The sequence below is a fragment of the Fundulus heteroclitus genome, chromosome 2, assembly GCF_011125445.2.
Source record: "Fundulus heteroclitus isolate FHET01 chromosome 2, MU-UCD_Fhet_4.1, whole genome shotgun sequence".
NCBI lineage: Eukaryota > Metazoa > Chordata > Actinopteri > Cyprinodontiformes > Fundulidae > Fundulus > Fundulus heteroclitus.
In genome coordinates this window covers 24,744,468-24,766,100 of record NC_046362.1, presented here as the reverse complement: position 1 = coordinate 24,766,100, position 21,633 = coordinate 24,744,468, and the positions used below count along the sequence as shown (strand labels likewise).

Here is a 21,633-nt window from a genome sequence, read left to right as displayed (position 1 = left end):
CATGCTTCAAACCACTGGAGCAGTGGTCCTTATTCCTGGTCCTTGAGGGCAGGTGTTTTGCAATTTGTATTTGCTCCAACACACCTGAGTCAAATAATCAGGTCATTAGAAGAACTCTGGAGAACTTCACTGCATACTAGGTAGGTAAGAGTAGACTAAGTAATTCAGCCATTTGATTCAGGTGTCTGCATTGCTCTATTTTAGAAGCAAATCCAATTTTGGATTTACCTTTAGGATTACATACTCATACAAACAAATTTTACCATACATTTAGCACTAAAAAAAACAGCTTTGAGAATTTACCCATCTGTTTCTCCACTCTTGTGATGAGGCAGACAGTCAGGGAACCCCACATTACAGAACCCTGAGTTGCGTTCAAAAGGTTTATTTCTGATGAGACCTGGATGACAGAAGCAAACAATAGAACAGGACAGGCAGAGGTGAGAGTTGGCTACTCTCTGCAGAGGAGACAAACAGGATTGGTAAAGCTTGGTCCGAGTCCATGAGACAGGCTTGGGTCATGCACAGATGGTCAGAAGCAGAGCAGACTAATCCCAGGCTTAGCAAGGCTTGAGGGTGATGGTAAAAGTCCAGTCTGTGGTCCAAAAAACAGAAAGTTTGATAGGTGTCCGACAAGGGCTAGGCAAGATGGGAAAATCCAGAGACGTGGTCAAAATGTTGTAACAGCCATGAACAACACTGGGCATCTAACCAAAAGCTTTCAATAATCTGGCATTGTTCTGTTTCAGCATGGAAGGAGTGGCAAGATATCTGAGATCCTAACAAATCCAGTTACTTTCAATTATATCAATAATTACCATTTTTTATTTTACAGAGACAATGCACAATATTTTATTGACCTTTTAAAAAGGAAATATGCATGGTGCCAATTATAGCAAAACATGCTGGACAGGTTGATGTTAATTATATATAATTTAACAGAGCTTGTGAATTGATGATCAAACCAGTGTAGAAACTATTTACATTTTGATTGACAATATGGACCTCAAAGAACACACATTCAACAAACCCAAAGCATCCCTTTGGATGTCACATAAATACAATTTTTCTTACTATATTTGCAAACTGAGGCCTTTAAACAGATGCATTGGAGATCTGAGATCTATTGTTTTCTACATGTCAATCAGCTGTAGAATAATTTCAGCTTTTCTTCACAACATGAACGTGCTCATTATCTCTTTTATGAGAAAAAAGCAGCTGTTCTGAATTAAATTAATACCCGCACAGCAGATTTACTGTTTAACACAAAATGTGTTCCAACCGTACAGTCATTAATTTCCATCGGGACTGTGCTATTGTTAAAGTTCATAAAACTCCTCAAATTGCACGTGGCTGTTCACCTTTGATGAACAGGCTGGCCTCCTAAGTGAAAATCCACCCGTAAAGGAAACCATTTCTAAATTTTCTATTTCAGGAAGCAGCCACATGTGTTTGTATTCTGTTGTAGTGACAGCAGAGCTTAATGGGTTTTACAGAGTTGATGCAAAAGAAATATTTACAGGGTCTGGTAAAGAGCAGCTACCTTGCTGTAGTTTGTATTGTAAAATGTTCCATTTTCCTCCACATACCACAACAGCTTCCTTTAAATTATCCACTGCATACCCTCATTATTGTAAAGTTGCTTCCTGTTCCACATCTGTTGCAGGCTGCAGCATTTTTGAGAACTGTAAGCGATGCAACAACGGCACATGGGGGCCCCAGGATAACTTTTTTATTAATGGTGAATACTGCGCTGAGTGTCGCCCCGGCTGGTCTGGAGGAGATTGCATGAGTAAGTCCTTTCATTCTCCCAGTTAGCTTCTCTCTTTCTTTGAGTTAAATTAAACCGAGGGTTCCATATGTCCCCCCTTCTGTCTCACTGATTTATATTCAGCTGGTTCTACTGTGCCATCTTGGATCTTTGCCACAATCCCCAGGGCTTTTTCCACAAGCAGATGAATGACAAGTTAAAGTCAACAATTAGCAACCCCATAAAAAGAACTAATATATAACGCTGACTTTAACTTTTATATGCAAATACTGTACCAGGGGGCAAAAACATACACACAATGTATTTAATAAGAAGCAGATGTCCAAGAATATTTGTGAATCTCCACATCATATCTCTGTGTATTGTGTTTATTCCTCTTTTGCTCCTTCACTGATTATGAAAACTTTAAAGCAGCTGCTCTTGGTTTGTCAGGGAAACACAGCAGCGGTACATTGTTCCCCCGAACAATTAAGCCACAGTTGAAAGTGCAGCATAGATTTCCTGTATGTTTCAGAGTGTGGGGGAGTTATCCATAAACGCCAGGGCCATTTGGTTCTCGAGAGTTACCCCAACAATGCAAGGTGTGAATGGACAATACAAGTGGAAAAGCCTTTTACTATTGAACTCAGGTAAGGCAGCAAATAGTTCATCTTTTCACATTTCATTTTCTTCTATGTTATAGGGCTGTACTTGTTGAGTATTTTATGTTTATGTAGAATTGATAAGCACCAGTCACCTGTTCTTGTTATATTAAATATACACAAAAGTGCTTCATTTACTAACAAATAGAGCAACAACAAAGTGTAAAATACAGAAATAAAACATACGATGCTAACAGGGTGTGATAATTTAATGAGAAAACCTTTGTATTCAACCAGAGTGAGCTACTGGTGTAGACATTTGTAAAGTCATAGAATGTGACTGGGCACCTTTAAAGAAACCAGGAATTATTTCCAGTAAAATAAAATGTATTGAGCACCAGCCAAACATTTAACGTTTCAGTAATTGTCAAAGAGACAAGTGCATTTCAACCCCAGAACAACAACTTAAAGGCATTTGAAGAGACTGGCTCAAGAGTCATGATCCACAGTTACATAAACCTATACCAACATCATCAGGACATGTTTCTTGGAGTAGACCCAAGTGCAGCCAGGCAGGCAGAAGCTGTAAGGTAAGTTGAAAAGTGTTTCATGAAAAAAGGCAAACACTGGAGAGCTACAAAAAAAACAAAAACAAAAAAACTATGTGGTAACAGGCAGGCCTGGACTGGACTGGCGTGGCATTGACAGAACCAGAACAACCAAGCTAGAAGCAAATGAGAAATGGGATCTTAAATAGCAAGGAAAGCAGGTGGAAAGCATGAGTGTGATGTGAAGACAACAGGTGGAATGAATGAGCTTAACTGGATGGTGGCTAAGGCTGAAGGTGAAAGACAGAAATAAACATGAATGGAGCTGAACAAAGATACAAAACAGGAGGGAAACACAAACAGAGACCTGAGAGGAATAACCCAAAGTATACCACATAAAATAAACTGGAAAGTTTACCCTAATCAGGAAAACTGTCAAGAAAAATGAACACTGAAATGAGAACTAAAGAAGGCTAAACCTAAATAGTATTAAACAGCAAAGAAAAAAACTATAAAAAAGAGAAAAACAGGTGCAGCACAGAATGGCAGCATCATGTTGTGTGGGTGATTTGCTAGAGGAGGGACTGGTGCAATTCGCAAAATAAACTGGATCACAAAGAAAGAATATAACTTGTGAAAATAATGAAGCAGCACATCAAGACATAAGCCAGGAAATTCAAATCTGGGTTTATCCAAAATGGATAATTATTCTAGCATTTTTCCACATTAGCTACAAGGTGGTTCAAGGACAACAAAGTTACTGTTTTAGTGTTGCAATCAAAATACCTTGATCTTAGTCCAATTGAAAATTTGTGGCCAGAGCTGAAAAGATGAATGCGAGCGAAACGGCTTAGAAACCTGACTCAGTTAGAGAGGTTCTGTCCGGAGAAATGGAACAAAATTCCAGAAAACTGTATACTCAATATTCCAAATACAGTGTTTGACAGGTTTAACAGGGAAATACTAAGGACATACTGAAAGGTTTTACGGAATGTCTTATTCTTGCATTTAACAAATCATTTTGGTCATCCTAATTTATCTAAAAATTAGGATGACCTCTAGTCACTCTAGTTCTGCACAATGTGCAGAACTAGAGTGCTACACATTATCAATATAGGTTAATCAGTGATATTTTTCAAATACTTTGTGGAAGGCAGTTTTTTTAGATGAAATGTACCATAGCTAAAGTAAGCTGTGTCTTTGTATTTTTCTATAAAATTTAGTTTTTGTGAGTCTTATATGGCAGACATCTTTTTCTTTTTTTCTTTTTTTAGAAAACCTGAAAAGAGAGCAGTGACATAATTTGTTATTTTGTTTTTGTTTCTAAAGAGGTATGTTTCCACACAGTGGTTAAATAAGTCTGCAAGAAATACTACTGTATTAATTGCATCTCGTGAGACATAAATTAATGATAGAAGTTTAATTTAATGGACGCTAAATGGACACAGGTGTCAGTTTAGTTTAATAGCTGCAATTTCAAATTTGCACACAAGCCTGGTGCCAAGTTCACAACCTGCAAAGATTGGTAACTATATATAACGATATCTATCACATCCACAATGGTAGTTTGGATGTCATTGTAAGAAAGTACATTTGAAGCCGATATTGAGGTCCTTCAATTAAGGGAAAGCAATTTTCTGTAAAAATACCAGTACACTGAATTTTACAGGTAGTGACCGTCAGTATAATCCATGTATGTGAACAGAAAATCAAAAAGATGATCTCTGTACTGTTCCAACTTTGCTGCTTGCATTTTTAATTTGTACTTTCCAAAGAAAGTCCTAACAGTGCCATAGGAAGGTTTTTAATGATTGATTCAATGACCACTTTGGTACAATAACACTGAAATTACAAAAACACATTTTGTGTGGTCAAAGCCTCAGTTTTTGGTATCTTCATTGTCCATCTGAAATAGCCATTATTAAGCCGTCTGCTTTCCTGGAATCTCCACTTTGCTCAAGTATTTCTGCATGATGTATTTTGTGGACTAATGGTGAGTTTATAGCAGAATTTAAAAACCATAACAGACCTCACTTTTCAGGAAAAAAATGGTTACTTTGCTGTGGCACGACAACTTTCTATTTCTGTCGATGTTTTCCATTACACTTAAAGAGCTTTACAAGCGAGCGTTTGAGCCGACATTTAGCAGGACTGAGACCTTACTGCTCACAGGTCTGGTTTGCTGACACTTGTTTTCCTGTCACACACAAACTTCTTCAGCGAAATAAACTATTCAAAAAGTTTCTCAAGTGATGGTAGTTAGTAGAAGCTTTTGCACACTGACATTTCTCCATACATAATCCCTTCTTAGTCCAAGTTTAAGTTCAGATTTGTTCGGGGAACAAATCGATACCTTGTGTCGAACGCACCAATGCTTCATCTTTGCTCCTTTATAACTAATAAGAAAACTTAACACCTTTGTTGTCTTGAATGTTTCCCCCCAAAAACACTCTAGCAGGAGAAAGATCTAGATGGTTATTAACTATTGGCCACTTTATTCTAATGTTAGGATAGGCACATAATATTAATCCTTCTCATTGTTTGCACACACAAAAAAGTAAACAAGCAAATATGAGCAAACATCTATACCCCTGAAGATTATTTCACAAGATAAACGTAAGCTTGATCATTTCAAGCACTGCTGCTTACTAATCAGAAGAACATTTTGCCAGATTTAATGAAACGATCATTATTCTGTGATTATGCGCTGTTTGCTTAATAGAGCAGTCTCTCAAAACAAGCCAAAACAAAAACCCCCGGTCTCCTGGCTCCTCTCAGTGGCCCTCAGGCTGTTCTCAGGTTTTGCTGAATTTAAGCGCAAACAAACAAAAAACAAATTATTGTTATTAACAAACATAAAGCAGAAAAGTCAGCAGCAGTCTTGGACCCATTCTGTGGCAGCACTGATGGCTAGATACTGCATGCAGGACCAATTATGCAGTTAGGTGGTTTTGGCCAGAGCTGAAGCATGACACAGAGGGAGAAGTGGGACCAAATTACTGACAGAAGCTGGTGGTCTTTAAACCCCCTCAATCTGACACAATTTCTACTTTGACCATGTTTAGTAACAGTGCCGGGGTTGCTGTAGAGGAGCAGAAGCGGAAAAGAGGTCCAAAGCAGACTTTGATATGATCATGTTGGCACCATACTTCTGAAATGATCTTGACTTTTATTTGTTTACAGTGAGTTCACCTCAGATTAGCAGCTAGAAGTTTGAAACTCAGACACAGTTGGTTGTTGCAAATGGGTTATGATCACAAACACATCAAAAGTGGATCTGGAATGAACAAAGCAGGGTAAACTAAGCTTTAGAAAGGCTAGACCTTAACTATACAAAACATTTTTCTAATATACTTTAATTTGTAACGGATTTATTGGACCAATTTAGAAAAAAAAAAAAAAACCTTGGTCAAATAGCCAGAAGTGCCAAGTTTGTGTTCGGGGTGGAACATAATAAAAGAATTCGATCTAAACATAAATTAAGTTGTATGTTTTTACAATTTTGACCCTGTGGCAATCAAAGGCAATCCATAATAAGTTAAAAATTTTACTTCTTGATGTTAAAATTAATCAACGGTTGTATGATCAGTCCACCCTGAACAAAAGAATAGAATTAAAGCTCCAAATTACAATAATAGCCATGATGACTCTACATGAACTGCAACTATGCTTACGGAGATTATCTAAACTTTTACGTCCATACTTGTGCATTTATTCACTCTCAGGTTCATGATGCTGAGTCTGGAGTTTCACTCTTCCTGCCGTTATGACTTCGTGGAGGTACGCGACGGGGACAGCATCAACTCCCGCGTCATCGGTAGATTCTGCGGAAACAGCCGGCCGGCCTCGCTTCAGAGCTCTGGCAACACTTTGCACGTTCTGTTTGTTTCTGACGGTTACAAGAATTTCGATGGATTCTTCGCTACTTTCCAGGAAAGCTCAGGTAGGAAATCTAAAATGGGAAGCCAAAGCCCCACCACGCGTATCAATACGAATAATTCACTTCTTCAAATGTAAAGACCAGCCAAGTCTTAAACATGTAAAGTCCTGCCAAGTCTTAAACCCTCACCTCAGCTATTACCCCAGGAGGACAATTTTCACCTAAACCAAGTCTTAGTTCTCTCAACGAGAACTGGCATGTGTTATGCGCAATACATAAAAAGCCATTTCTAGTTTTATACTCAATGAACAAAGAGGCTCTTTAAAGCTTTAGTCCACAACAGATGCAAACAAGGAGTTTCCATGGCACTTTCTGTCCAGTGGCTTTTTAAAGGCCTCTGTCGGTGCGTGACTGGCACCTACATGTTACAGCAAAGGCCTTCATCAGGGTATTGAGACTGTGATTAGTCAGCTGGGGAATAAAGCCTTCAATTTCAAAATAACGTCTTCGTTTTTTGAGGCTTACAACCTAATGTGAAACACACACACACACACACACACACACAAACACCTAAGTTACTAGCAGCCAAGTCAGAAGTTGTAAATGTAAACAGAGGCTGTTCTGTGTAGAAACGCCCATGAGTTTAGGAAAGAAAGCCATGAGGACTTCGGTTTTTAATATGATGGATTTAATATGATATAGACATGCATTTGTGTTTAATTGAAGATGTGTCCTTATTTCTGGTTGTGGCTCAGTGTCACGTTTGCCTTTTAACAGCTTGCAGCTCATCTCCTTGCCTGCATGATGGCACCTGTATCCTGGACACCTCTTACACTTACCACTGTGCCTGTTTAGCCGGCTACACGGGGAAGAGGTGTGAAAACGGTAAGTGTTTATGATTCAATCATGCAAACTAAATTCTTGTAATTGTTTATAACACCTGCGATAGACTGGCGACCTGTCCAGGGTGTACCCCGTCTCTCGCCAATTGTCAGCTGGAGATATGCACCGGCACCCTTGTAACCCCACAACCTGTTAGTAAATGGATGGATAGATGGATGTTTACAGCATTTAATATGAAATTGTAGAAATAAATATGCTGATACGTTAGTGTATGGCTGAGACAGTCCATACGTATACCTTCAATATTTCATCTAATGTGGCATCTGAAGGACTGTACCGAGCCTTCGCCTATAGAATAACTATTTTAGTGATTCCGAAATGAGACATACCAAGTTACAGCATATTTATCAAGAACTTTTTTCATCCTCGAAGTCTCTTTTTATTTTTTCTCTGATGTTGCTGCCCTGAGTCAAGCGGTGATTCACTGTCATGAGGGAAATGTTTGTGGTCTGGACTGAGCTCCCACCAGCTGCCTCCCAACGTTTGTGGTTTTCAAGAACTGTAAAATAAGCTTTTAGCAAAGAGCCTCGAATCCACCTTACTAATCCGTTTTCCTGATTCAAGGAAGGATAAGTTGAAATAATGACTGTCAGACTGATTTTGGTGGTCAAAAGATACAGTACCCTGCATAAGTATTCACACCTCATTTGTTTTCCCCCATTTTGTATGTCAACTAAACTACACTAAGTTTCAAGTTATCTTTTTGGAATTTTAGATGAGAAAATTGAAGAAAAAGCATGACAGGCATTTGCATTCATCCCGATTTACTCTGTTATCCCTAAATAAAAGTCACCTAATCAGTGAGTAGAATCTATCTATTTATAATTTAATGTCAACACGAATGCAGGTGTTCTCTAAAAGCCTCGGAGGTTTTATTAGAGCGCATTAGAGATCGCACACAGCAGCCATCTCAGAGATACAGTTCTAGAGATGTTGAAAGCACAAATAGGTTACGAAACAACTTATCTGTTGATTCAGCTTTCTAAAAATGAAGAGTGTGCCACAACTGCTGATAGAACAACAAACGACGTCCAAACAAACTGTCCAATTATACTGAAAGGACAGCCAAAGAGAGAATAAATCAAAGAAGCTTGACCACTGTTTGTTCTTGTTGGAATAAATCCTTAAAAGGTCCTGTTTGGAGTTTCCCAGAAGCCATGTAGGTAACACACATGGAAGAAAGTGTCATTGATGGAAGAAAGTTGACTGGAATATGCAGAGCAATCCTGGAAGACAACCTGTTAGAGGCTGAAAAAAAACAACACTTTCCAGTAAGGTCAGACCTGTAAAATGAAAGCCAGAGCAAATATCGAATGGATAACAGCATGTCTATATGTCAGAATGACACTAAGTCTAGACCTAAGGCATTAAATTAGATTTTCACGGTGTTTCTCATCCACTCTGACAGAGTTTGAGATGTTTTGCAAAAAAAAAAAAAAAGAATCACCAACATTTTTATTCATTAGATGAACAGACTAAAGCTTTTAGAGACATACATAAAGACTTGTAGCCTTGATAGAGAAGGAGTCAGTATACACTTATTCCATTCATGCACTCATCTGTTTTCCCATCAGTGATGCAAATACGTTATTTTTCAATTGATGGAACCGCAGATGTCTTTCAAATCTAATCTACATTTATGGCCCCAGAGTCAGATAGCAAATTTTACACATTGAATCTTGATGTTGGAATTTTATGTAATGATCAGCCCTGCAAGTCAGAGCTAAACTATCACATGTAAATAAGAAAGCTCCTATTGTTAATTATTTCAAAATCTTTCTCATTTTGTCTCCCCAGCCGCGTTTAATTTAAGAGTCTGACCTGTTTTTCATTGCTGTACACAATTTTTCCATAGCCTCAAAGACAGGAATAATAGGCCATAAGCTCATATTATGTGTAAATATGAACAGCACTTTTTTACTCTAATAACTCCAGACTCGTTACACTTGGTAGTGGACGCCGCCTGATATAAACAAGTTGGAAGAAATAAACCATATTCAAAAACAGTGTTGTCTACCCTGAGGCAGCTTAACTTTACTCTTTACATTTTAAAAGTATGTCATTTTGATTGATAAACAGAATCAAACACAGAAAATAGCATTCAAAACTATTCATATCTCTTAAAATGTTCTCACCTTTAGTCATACAACAACTGCAAACTTCCATTTTATTTGATGGGGGTTTTAAGTGATCAATAAGCTTCCTATAGCATACAATTTCGAGGTGATTAGAAGTGTTAGTTTACCCAAACAAATTGCATGGAGTCCAGAAAGTCACATTTTGATCTCATTAAATGGGAAAAAATGCAAATGGAACTTGGCTTTTTATCCAATAATGGATTTAATAAAGTTGTTTTTTCATAAAAAAATAAGATTTGTGGAGTGCATCACTATTAGTCTTGTGAAGAGTTTCCCCTACCTGAGTCGTGTATCTCTGCAGCTCTTCCAGCTGCAGAGATAAATTTGGCAGTTACCATAGGCTTCTTTGTTGCTTTCCTAATTTATGCTTGACCTATCAAATTAGATGGACGGCAAATTGTTGTTAGGTTTAAAGTTGTGCCAAGCTTTTTTTTTTTTTTTTGGATGCTAGATTGTCCAGTATATGTTCAAAGTGTGAAGTATCATTTTGATGCTTTCTGGTGTGAATCGTTTGTACAAAGCTCGATTTCCTAACAGCCAGAGTGTTGCAGATGTCACAACTGCCCAGATTGTAAATTTGTTTTGAAACCAGAACGTTTCTTGGATCTGATGCAGTTTATATCAACAACTCTAAAAGTTTCCTGAAGGGGTCTCCTGACATGGAGAACTGAAGCTTTAATTTATGTTCTCTATGAACCTCTCTTGTTGCACATCGTTTAGGATGAACATAGGCATGCAAATTGCATGTTAGAACAACACATCACAATTTAATATCCAACACAGGAACAATTCAGGTTTGCAGCCTGTTCCAGTTTGTCCTACTCCAGTTCATAAACGCTCTTTTTACGGCAGTGGAAAGTTAAACAATTTGACTACTGCTCTTTTATTGCATCTATTTCTTCCTCATTTACAAGCCATGTGTGAAAGTCGTGCTGTGAACTGTTCACACTTTACCATGATGGGTGAAATGAATTGTAACTAAGCCTCTGTGGTAGCAGGGTACACTTTAAAACCTCCGGTACCTTCTAAATAAAAACAAAACAAGTTAGTAATGTTGGAATATTGTCAGTCCGCTGCCTGCCGACAAAGAAGGATATGACTGCTTTTCTGTTTATTTTTTTTTTGTTTGTTTGTTTGCTTTTTTTGGTCCTTTAGAACTTTTAGTCCCAATAAAAACAAAGTTTGCGATATACGAGATGCATCCTATACGACATAATTGTGAACATTCAGCATTTGTTTATGAAAATGGAGATGAAAGCAGCATGTGTTCATTAATAAACAGTGCATGTCTGTATTTCCACTCAGTGGTGGGATGCCACAGGCCTCCAGTGCCCAAACACGGTTCTACAGAAGGTCTGTTTCTCCACTCCGGCTCTCGAATCGCTTACCGATGTGACCCAGGTTTTAAGCTGCGGGGTGTTCGTACTGCCATCTGCCTGAGCGATGGCACCTGGAGTGCACCTGCGCCTGAATGTGGTAAGATATAAGATGGAATTTATTTTATCCGACATAGTAAGAGTTTTTGAACTTGGGTAGTCAGTGTGGCACTCTCTTGTTTTTGTAAGCCTTACGCACAGCATGATTTAGATCATGGAAAAAAGCTGGGTTTTCTTTCCTTGTCTCCAGTGCCAGTGGAAAGAGTCTGCACTTTACCACCCAAGCCAGTAAATGGTGACCACTTGTTGGTTTATGGACCCAATGATGTCCTCATTGCTCTTCAGTACATGTGCAACCAGCCCTATGAACTTATCGGGATCTCCCAGAGAACCTGCCTCCCTAACAACACCTGGAGCGGGACCCCTCCTGTTTGCTCCAAAGGTCAGAGAATTTTTTATTACAATATAAAAAAAATGACCTAAGATATAAAAGTATATTTTAAGAAATGAGTAAAAGCCATTCAGCATGAAGACACAATTTTGAACTGTATCTGTTTTCTGCCAATTTTGTAGTACCTTGCAAACGTACTCCCACCTTGGAAACTTTTTCACATTTTGTCATGTTATAGAAACAAATCTGAATATTTCATTGGTATTTTATGTGATAGATAAACACAATGCAATGCACATATGGTTTTCAGTATTTTTTACAATAAAAATTGGATTCATGTCCATTGAGTCAATACTTCTGCTGCATGTGCAACCCTTTTGTGTGTCTCTACCAACCTCCCACATCTTGATACTAAAACTGTTGTCAACTTTCTGTTGTGGAATGGCTTAAGTTCAGCGAGTCAGAGAGTTTATGTGAACAATAGTTTTTTTTTTTTTTTATCAATTCCTGCCACAAATTCTCAACCATTCCATTGGCTCGAGGTTTTAGGTCACTGGAAGTTGAACCTCCACCCCCTGATCTCATGTCTGTGTCAACCCTGAAACAGATTTTCTACCATTGCCCTGTGTTCTGGTCCATTGATCATCCCATCGTGAGCGACTGTGGCTCAGTGGATAGAGTAGTCTTACAATCAGAGGGTTGTGTGTTTGATTACTCTTTCTGCATGTCCATGTGCCCCTGGGCAAGGCACTTAACCCCAAGTTACCTGCCTATCTGTGTGTCAGAGTATGAATTTAAGTGTGAATGTGGCTATAATGCAAGGAGCTTTGAATGGTGAATATGAAAGGCACCATATAAATTCAGGCTATTTACTATAAATTCTGACTAGCTTCCCTTATGCTTCTAAAGAATAGAATCACAACAACCATTTTTTACAGTGAGCATAGTAGGGTAATGTAAAGTATTGTCACATATATCACTTTACATGTAGCTCAAACTATTGTTTTTTTTTTTCTTACAAAACCAGAACACCTACTTCTACGTCATTGATCGACCCCCTCCGTGATAAAGTTCAAAAGATTGTCCTACTACGAGCAAAGTTACCTTGAACGTTCTGGCTGGTTTCTGTTTAATGCTCTCCTCAGCGGCCCTGTCTGTTTCAGTAGAAGGCCACGTGTTTGTAGGTTTGCAGTCGTGCCATACTCTTTACATTTTTGGACGAATGATGAAACAGTTCTACCTTAGATGGCCAAAGCTTCATTAGCCGTTTGTCCATCGCCGTTTTTGTATGCACATTTTTAAGCATCGCCTTGGAAAAGGTTGATGAAAGCAGCAAAATTCCTCAGTTTCACAAAAAAAGGTTTTCACACTCGCTTCACAAAACAGCTGAAATTATACTGAGATTAAAGGACACACAAATCAACTCTAGTTACTACTTGGTTGCTTCTGACTTTGCTGAGGATTATCAGAAAAAAATGGGTCTGAAAATGAACACATTGCACATTTTTTTTCAATTATCGTTTGTAAAAATAATATAAAAAATCATGCATGATTTTCCTTCCACTTCACAATTAGGCGGAAGTTTTTGTTGATCTAACACATTCAATCCCAATTAAATAATTAGTGTCCCTTGTGATTGTAATATGATAACATTTGAACAAATGTGATGTGTATGAAGTCTAACACATGATGTCTTCTCCATTTCTCTCATCTACAGTGAATAACACTCTAACTGAAAAGGACAAAAATAAAGCGCAAGAGGCAGATACAGGCAAAGGAATAGATATCGAGAGTGACAAAGAGATCAGTAAAACTGAAGAGTTACCTCAACAAAACACAACGGAAAAAGAAAACGCTGGTAGGGAAGATATACACCCTGGGCGAGAGAACACAACATCGGTGGACACGGAAGATAAATCCACTGGAACGGTTCCAGAAAGTACTGTGGACAAAGGTAAGGATGACGGGGATTTAGAGGAAACAAATGCTGGGTCAGAGAAGCCCTTCGAAGACAGAAAAAATGAAGTGGATACGAAAAGCACAGACAGCACGCTAAACACAGTTGAGGAAAAAGAACCAGAGGCACCAAATAATCCACCTAAGAAAAAAGAAGATAGTTCAGACACTGAGCCGGATAAAAGGAAGACAAACACCACGGAAACTGTAGTGAGAAAGGACAAAGGGCAGGAAGAGAAGGAACGCAAAGAGGAGCAAGTTAACGGGAAGAAAGATCCAGATAAATTTGGCCCAAACGACACAAAACTGAAGGCGACTGGGTCTGAGGGTGACACCACCGTGGAAATATTTGAGCTGGAAACGACAAAGAACAGCACAAGCGCTCAGGATTCAAAGGATGCAAGAAAAGAAAATAACACCACTGGCTCTCCGACGACAGTGAAGAAGATTCATCCACCTCGAGTTAACGTGACACAGTACACTTTGTACAGAGCGAGCGGAGAAAATGGCAAAACAAAGGAAAAATCTGACGAAACCGAAATAGATTCCATAGAAAAAAATAACGAGTTGGACAGAAAGAGGGAGGAAAAGGAAAAAGACAGAGACAAAGAAAGCAACCAGAGCCTCACAGGTAGGAGATTTACTGAGAAGTATTACAAATAACACTACTTTTCTCTGTTACCAATCTTCAAACTCATATGGAATGTGTTCCTCTTCTGCAGAAAAGAGGTGTCCATCTCTGCCTCGCTTGTACAATGGCTTCCACCAGGTGGTGCCAGAGACGGAGCTGGAAACTGTGGAGTTCATGTGCAACCACTCTTATGCTCTCAGTGGCGATAAAAGGCGAGCCTGTCAACCAGATGGTTCCTGGAGTGGCAAACAACCGCTCTGTCTCAGAGGTACTGCTATTTCTTCTATATTCTATATTTATTTTACAAAGGACAGTAATGCTTGTTCAGCATATTCCCTATTTTGATTTACAGGTTTTTAACATAAAATCCTTAAATAGAACACATACAGAAAAAAAGATACTGGTAAATCTCCTACTTGACTCACACTAAAATTATTTACACATTTTTGTATATCTGGGTAATTTCCCCTTTTTTGCCGGCTATTTTCCAAGTAATGAAATAAATAGCATCTCGTTTTACTCTTTTCTGATGAAAAGTGTCAGCAGAAACCGAAACAGACCTAAAAATATATAATAAATGCCTCTGAATATTCCTTTTATTAGAGACCAAATCAGCACTATCTTCATGTATTTCATTTCATTGGCATTAAACACAATCCATTAAGACTTTGCGGGCGCTTTAGAAACAGTTACGCTATCAAAATAAAACCTGACACCAATAAAATGTTCTTGTTGGATGTGCTCTGAAAGTGTTTCTAACCTGCAGCCCAAATTCTTCTAATTATTATTATTTTCATTGTCAGCATGTCGAGAGCCTAAAGTATCAGAACTGGTCAAACAAAAGGTCCTGCCACCACAGGCGCCATCCAGGTATGTTCATTAATGTTTTAACCCAAATGTGGTTGTTAGAATAAAAGTACCTGAGCTGGGATCCAAATTAATACATGGATGCTTGTGAATTAAGCTATCAACTTTCAGATCAGACGGGATTTTTTTTCTTTCACTCCCATCTAAAAGAATTTGTTTTCCAACCCTTTTTTTTTTGTTGTTGTTATTTGCCTACAGGAAAACTATTGTGCACAGGCTCCTTTCCTCTGCAGTTAACCAGCAGCTCCAGCCTGTTGGGCCCACTAAAGCTTCCCCAGTGCTTCCCCAGCTGCCACAGGGCTTCCACCATCTCTACACCCATATCGAGTACGAGTGTGCCTCTCAGTACTATCGTCACTTTGGCAGCGCTCGGCGCACATGCTTGAAGACAGGGAAATGGAGCGGACGCCATGTCTCATGTTCTCCAGGTGAGGGCAGCAGAGCATCACTTATGGTCATAAGGGAAAAAAAGATGCATGAACTGCAAATGATTGGATCTCAGCTCTCAATAGTTTTTTTTAATATATATAAAGGGTAAAGAAAATATAAAGCTGCAGGTGTGGGTTGTTTGATAGAAAATTGCCTCAGCATGGACAGAAGTTTTTGTAGTACATTTAAGGCAACCATGACAGAAGGGTTAATGTTTATAAACTGTCACATGTTTGCCTTGAATACTACTGCAGATACTTAAATTGTTCTAAAATGTAAATATCTGCTTTGTCATGGCCCAATTGTATCTCAATCTTTTTCTTTAAACCAATGACCAATCAGAATTGTCCACAGGAGATTAAATGTTTAGTTGTCACAACCGCTCAACAGATGCTTGTTGCATAATAATAATAATAATAATAATAATAATAATAATAATAATAATAATAATAATAATAATAATAATAATAATAATAATAATAATAATAATAACTAGAAAAAGCTGTTCCTACGCAACAGCGAGTGAGAATGCTAATCTGCAGAATGATTTGAGAAGAAGATGCAGAAAACATTGAAATCAGATTTGAAGAATTAGAAAAAATTAAAAAATTTGAAGAATTTGAAAAAGTTTGAAGAATTGAAACAAATAGAAGAATTTGAAAGAATTTGAAGAATTTGAAAAAGTTTGAAGAATTGAAACAAATAGAAGAATTTGAAAAAATTTGAAGAATTTGAATATTTTTTGAAGAAATTTGTAAAATTTGAAATTTTAGAAAAAATATAAGAATTTGAAAAATTTGAAAAAATTTGAATAATTGGAAAAATCTGAAAAATTTGAAGGAATTCAAAAAATTCAAAAAAATTGAAAAATTTGAAACATTTGAAGAAATTTGAAACATTTGAAGAAATTTGAAAATTTTCATGAATTTGAAGAATTTGAAAATTTTGAAGAAATTTGAAGAATTTGAAAATTTTGAAGAAATTTGAAGAATTTAAAAAAATTGAAGAATTTGAAGAAATTTGAAGAATTTGAAAAATTTGAAGAATTTGAAACATTTGAAGAAATTTGAAAAAATTGAAGAAATTTGAAAATTTTCATGAATTTGAAAAATTTGAAGAATTTGAAAATTTTGAAGAAATTTGGAGAATTTGAAAAAAATTGAAGGAATTTGAAAAATTTGAAAAATTTGAAGAATTTGAAGATTAAGAACAACTAGACACGACCAATTGGGTCGTGTCTGGGCATCTAAGGGGCTAAAATAGTAGATTTAACATTTGCAAATGTGTGTGGAGAGTTGTGTGTCTGTATCTCGATTTGTGCGTGTGCAGTGGGATTTGTAAATGTGTGAGAAGATTTGACTGTCTGTACAACAATCTGCAAATGTGTAAAACTACTTGTGTGTAATCCGTTTTGCAAATGTGTAAAAAATCCACAAATCTGTATTCAGATCTGCAAATGTGTACAGAGATTTGCAAATGTATAAAAAATCCACAAATCTGTATTCAGATCTGCAAATGTGTACAGAGATTTGCAAATGTGTAAAAAATCCACAAATCTGTATTCAGATCTGCAAATGTGTACTGAGATTCGCAAATGTGTAGATCAATCTGTAAGCACACACAGAGACACTTGTGTCTGAAGTGTTTTTGCTTCAAGACCCAGAAATACAGACAAATCATTGGTTACAAGTCAAGCGGTTTTTCGGTTGGCTCTCTTTACACACGTGATTTTTGCTACTGTTCTGCCGCGTGAGATGCACAAATGCGTGGAAGGATTTGTATGCGTATCTTTTCGATTTGTGTCCCCTTGCGCAGACTCACAGGCTCAAAGGCTCAAAGGCTCACATACTGCCCTGAGCGCAGGCTCACAGGCACACAGGCTGCCTCTTCCGGCTGTGGGAGGTCACGTGACTTTCAAGGATTTTACCAAAGCGTTTTGCTTCCAGACGGCTGATAAGGCAACTTGTTATAACTATATAACTTTCTCCCTTTAACGGCAAAGGTTTCTTGTTTTAATGAGAGACTTATCTTGCTAAAACCAGATAATTGTCTCATCATAACAACGCAACATACCCCGGCATCAGCTCGCGGGATATTTGAGTGTCATGGAGAAGAGGAGAGACGGAGGGGCGCCTTTTATTTCTTTTTAAAAAGTCGTCATTTGTCGGAGGAATGTATTTCTGCACTGAGGAGTGACAAGGTAAGTCGTGCATATACAGCAAGTCCTCTGCTTGAAATTTTATCAATTCGGCAGTTATTTATATTTAACAACTATGCTATGGAAACACAAGTTGCAGCCCTGTAGTACAGTCTCTGGCTCCGTTTACACGGTGAAAACAGGTTTGCGTTGCCTTTGTACTCTCCATTTACACACTACAAGGTTTAACTGTTGCTTAGGGGGGCTTTCAGCTATAGCTGTGGGTTTATTTACAACAGTTTGCAGCCGAAACAGTCCTCCGCCAGCCGCTGTTTTCTTCTTCTGGGCAATTTGACCCGGAGCTTCAAAAATCACAGCACTACTAGTGGTGCGTCATGGGAATTACACCGTTTAAGTACTCTGTAAACAGGGCCTGTGACTGCTAATGTATCTTTGCCTTTATGTATTTGAATTAAATGTAATTAAAATAAATTTTAATTTGACACTTGTAAGGCTAATTAAAAGTATGTGTATTCTACACAATAAAAGTGAGGCTAGATAAAGCTACATTTATCCATATTTTATTGTGTCAAAACAAAGTGATGAATACAGAGCTTTCTAATGTGACTATTCACAAGCCAGTAAAGGACAGCTATTTATATCAGATCCATTAATAAACCCAGTCAACTACTGCTTTATGCTTTAATAAGTGAGAAAAGCAAAAACTGATAATCGATTATTATTGCTGCAAATTCAAAAGTTAATATCAGAATTTATCAATAAAAGCACCTGGCAGCAAGGCACAACTGTTCTCAGTTTATTAGTTGTTGCATTTGTTTTTTCTGATGTCTTTTTAAACTTACCCAGAAAAGAAAACAAATCTTAATCAACAACATTGTTGCATTGTAGTCTAGGTTTGAGCAATTAAACATTGATCCAGTCTAACCTTTAATCACAATTTTAAATAGTAGCTATTCTCCTTCTGATGGGAATTTGATCTATTTTTTGCAGTTATTATTTATAGTTAACAACAACTATGCTATGGAAACACAAGTTGCAGCCCTGTAGTACAGTCTCTGGCTCCGTTTACACGGTGAAAACAGGTTTGCGTTGCCTTTGTACTCTCCATTTACACACTACAAGGTTTAACTGTTGCTTAGGGGGGGCTTTCAGCTATAGCTGTGGGTTTATTTACAACAGTTTGCAGCCGAAACAGTCCTCCGCCAGCTGCTGTTTTCTTCTTCTGGGCAATTTGACCCGGAGCTTCAAAAATCACAGCACTACTAGTGGTGCGTTATGGGAATTACAGCGTTTAAGTACTCTGTAAACGGCCTGTGACTGCAAATGTTCTACATGGATGTTAATGAGAGAGGCTGACAAAAAGATATAGAGATACGGATAAGCAGCTTAATTTTTTTTAAAACATGTCATGCATACAATCATAAATTCTGCTGTAAAGATTAATAATCGTGTGCTTAAAAGAGTCTTTTTAGTTTATTTCTTTTTTATATTAACCATAATTTCATTGTGCTTGTAGACATATCCGCTATAGCAAGCATGGATGATGAGAGCTTGGTCATCTACATTCCCACCTATGCTGACAGAATTGCCACCTGGAGATTTTGCTTCGAGTTCCAAGGGAAAGGTGAAACAGGTGTCCTTCGACAGACATTGCTTGAAAAACTCTTTTCATGCAAATCTTCATGGAAAAAGTCCAATTTGATCTAAAATGTTTTTGGTTACAGGTAATACCACTATGTAATATATTTCAAAAGAAAGTTTACCATTTGACTCAAAATGGTCATGTTCTCAGGAACATATGGAAGTGAGCCACAATAGAGTCAGTTCAATTCAATTCAATTAAATTTTATTTATATAGCGCCAAATCATGAAACATGTCATCTCAAGGCACTTTACAAAGTCAAGTTCAATCATATTATACAGATTGGGTCAGATTATACAGATTGGTCAAAAATGTCCTATATAAGGAAACCAGTTGATTGCATCAAAGTCCCGACAAGCAGCATTCACTCCTGGGGAACCGTAGGAAGAGTCATCTGCATTGTACATGGCTTTGCTGCAATCCCTCATACTGAGCAAGCATGAAGCGACAGTGGGAAGAAAAACCACCCATTAACGGGAAAAAAAACCTCCGGCAGAACCGGGCTCAGTATGAACGGTCATCTGCCTCGACCGACTGGGGTTACAGAAGACAGAACAGAGACACAACAAGAGAAACAAAAAAGCACAGAAGCACACATTGATCTAGTAATCTGTTCTACATTAGATGGTAGTAGCGGGTGATCCGTCTTCTCTGGATGATGTCACAGTTAACAGAACGCCAGACCAGGTGTACCTACTATGAAGAGAAAAGAGAGAGAACAGAAAGTTAAAGCAGAAATGACAACACATAATGCATAATTGAAGAACAGTAGAACTCAATATAGTGAGAAAATTAGGTCCTGATATACTCCAGTAACCTAAGCCTATAGCAGTAAAACTATAAAGGTAGCTGAGAGTAACATGAGTCACTAGTTATAATTTTTGTCAAAAAGAAAAGTTTTAAGCCTAGTCTTAAAAGTAGACAGGGTGTCTGCCTCACGGACCAAGACTGGGAGTTGGTTCCACAGGAGAGGAGCCTGATAGCTAAAGGATCTGCCTCCCATTCTACTTTTAGAGACTCTAGGAACCACCAGCAGACCTGCGGTCTGAGAGCGAAGTGCTCTGTTAGGAACATACGGGGTAATCAGAGCTCTGATATATGATGGAGCTTGATTATTAAGGGCTTTATACGTTAGAAGAAGAATTTTAAATTCTATTCTTGATTTAACAGGAAGCCAATGAAGGGAAGCTAAAATTGGAGAAATATGATCCCTCTTGTTGATTTTCATCAGAACTCTTGCTGCAGCATTTTGGATCAGCTGAAGGCTTTGAACTGCATTTTGTGGAATTCCTGATAGTAAAGAATTACAATAGTCCAGCCTTGAAGTAACAAATGCATGGACCAGTTTTTCAGCATCACTCCTGGACAGAATGTTTCAAATTTTGGCGATATTCCGGAGGTGAAAAAAGGAAACTCTGGAAACCTGTTTAATATGGGATTTAAATGACATGTCTTGGTCAAAAATAACACCAAGATTTTTTACTTTATTACCAGAGGCCAGGTTAATGCCACCCAGATTAAGTGATTGGTTAAGAAGTTTATTTTTTGAGGACTCTGGCCCAAAGATTAAAACTTCGGTCTTGTCAGAATTTAGATGCAGGAAATTTAAAGTCATCCAGCTTTTGATGTCATCAAGACATGACTGCAGTCGAAGTAATTGATTGGAGTCATCAGGATTTATGGATAAATATAGCTGAGTATCATCAGCATAACAGTGGAAATTAATCCCATGCTGTCTGATAATTTTGCCTATCGGAAGCATATATATAGTAAAGAGAATTGGTCCAAGGACTGAACCCTGTGGTACTCCACAGGTGACCCTAGAGTTTGAGGAAGATTTATTATTAACATGAACAAATTGGAATCTGTCTGACAGATAAGATTTAAACCAGCCTAATGCTTTCCCCTTAATCCCTACAGTATGTTCAAGTCTTTGTAGGAGAATATTGTGATCAACTGTATCAAACGCAGCACTGAGATCTAACAGGACAAGTAACATTGGAGTTAGCTTTTGTTTTTGCTGACAAAGATATAGAGCAAAAATACTGATTAAAAAGATTACTCCAACAACATTGTGAAATACAAGTTTTGAAGTCAAATTATTGCTGTTGCTATAAAGCTTCGTTAAGGTAAAAATTCTGAAGCATGTGTTTAAACTGTACTGATTTTCCTTTCTTTCCATTTCTTTTATATTCTTCAAAGTTGATTGTAAAATTGATAAATGCTTTGAGTGCAATAGTGCCCAGATTTCTAACAAAGACTTTTGTCTGTTGTATGTAAAAGGATTTTCTCATGTTCATTTTTGAGATCCATGTATTGATCTTTTTAATACTCATAGATCATGTTCTAGTTTGGTCATCTT

The 21,633-nt window shown here is 37.7% G+C and overlaps 1 protein-coding gene across 2 annotated transcripts in view; it reads left to right on the top strand.

Annotated features, from left to right (window-relative positions):
• The window catches only part of pamr1 (peptidase domain containing associated with muscle regeneration 1), a 42,603-nt gene that overhangs the window by 13,338 nt on the left and 7,632 nt on the right, over positions 1-21,633 (top strand). Inside the window, exons 3-13 of one of the 2 annotated variants that reach the window (XM_021310994.2) lie at positions 1,667-1,792; positions 2,286-2,400; positions 6,626-6,843; positions 7,558-7,665; positions 11,127-11,297; positions 11,448-11,639; positions 13,306-13,612; positions 13,649-14,175; positions 14,267-14,443; positions 14,979-15,045; positions 15,241-15,470. In XM_021310994.2, the coding sequence (XP_021166669.2) occupies positions 1,667-1,792; positions 2,286-2,400; positions 6,626-6,843; positions 7,558-7,665; positions 11,127-11,297; positions 11,448-11,639; positions 13,306-13,612; positions 13,649-14,175; positions 14,267-14,443; positions 14,979-15,045; positions 15,241-15,470 (2,238 nt within the window). Of the gene's footprint in view, positions 1-1,666; positions 1,793-2,285; positions 2,401-6,625; positions 6,844-7,557; positions 7,666-11,126; positions 11,298-11,447; positions 11,640-13,305; positions 14,176-14,266; positions 14,444-14,978; positions 15,046-15,240; positions 15,471-21,633 lie in introns of both variants that reach the window. The other variant, XM_012853271.3, reaches the window with a different exon arrangement.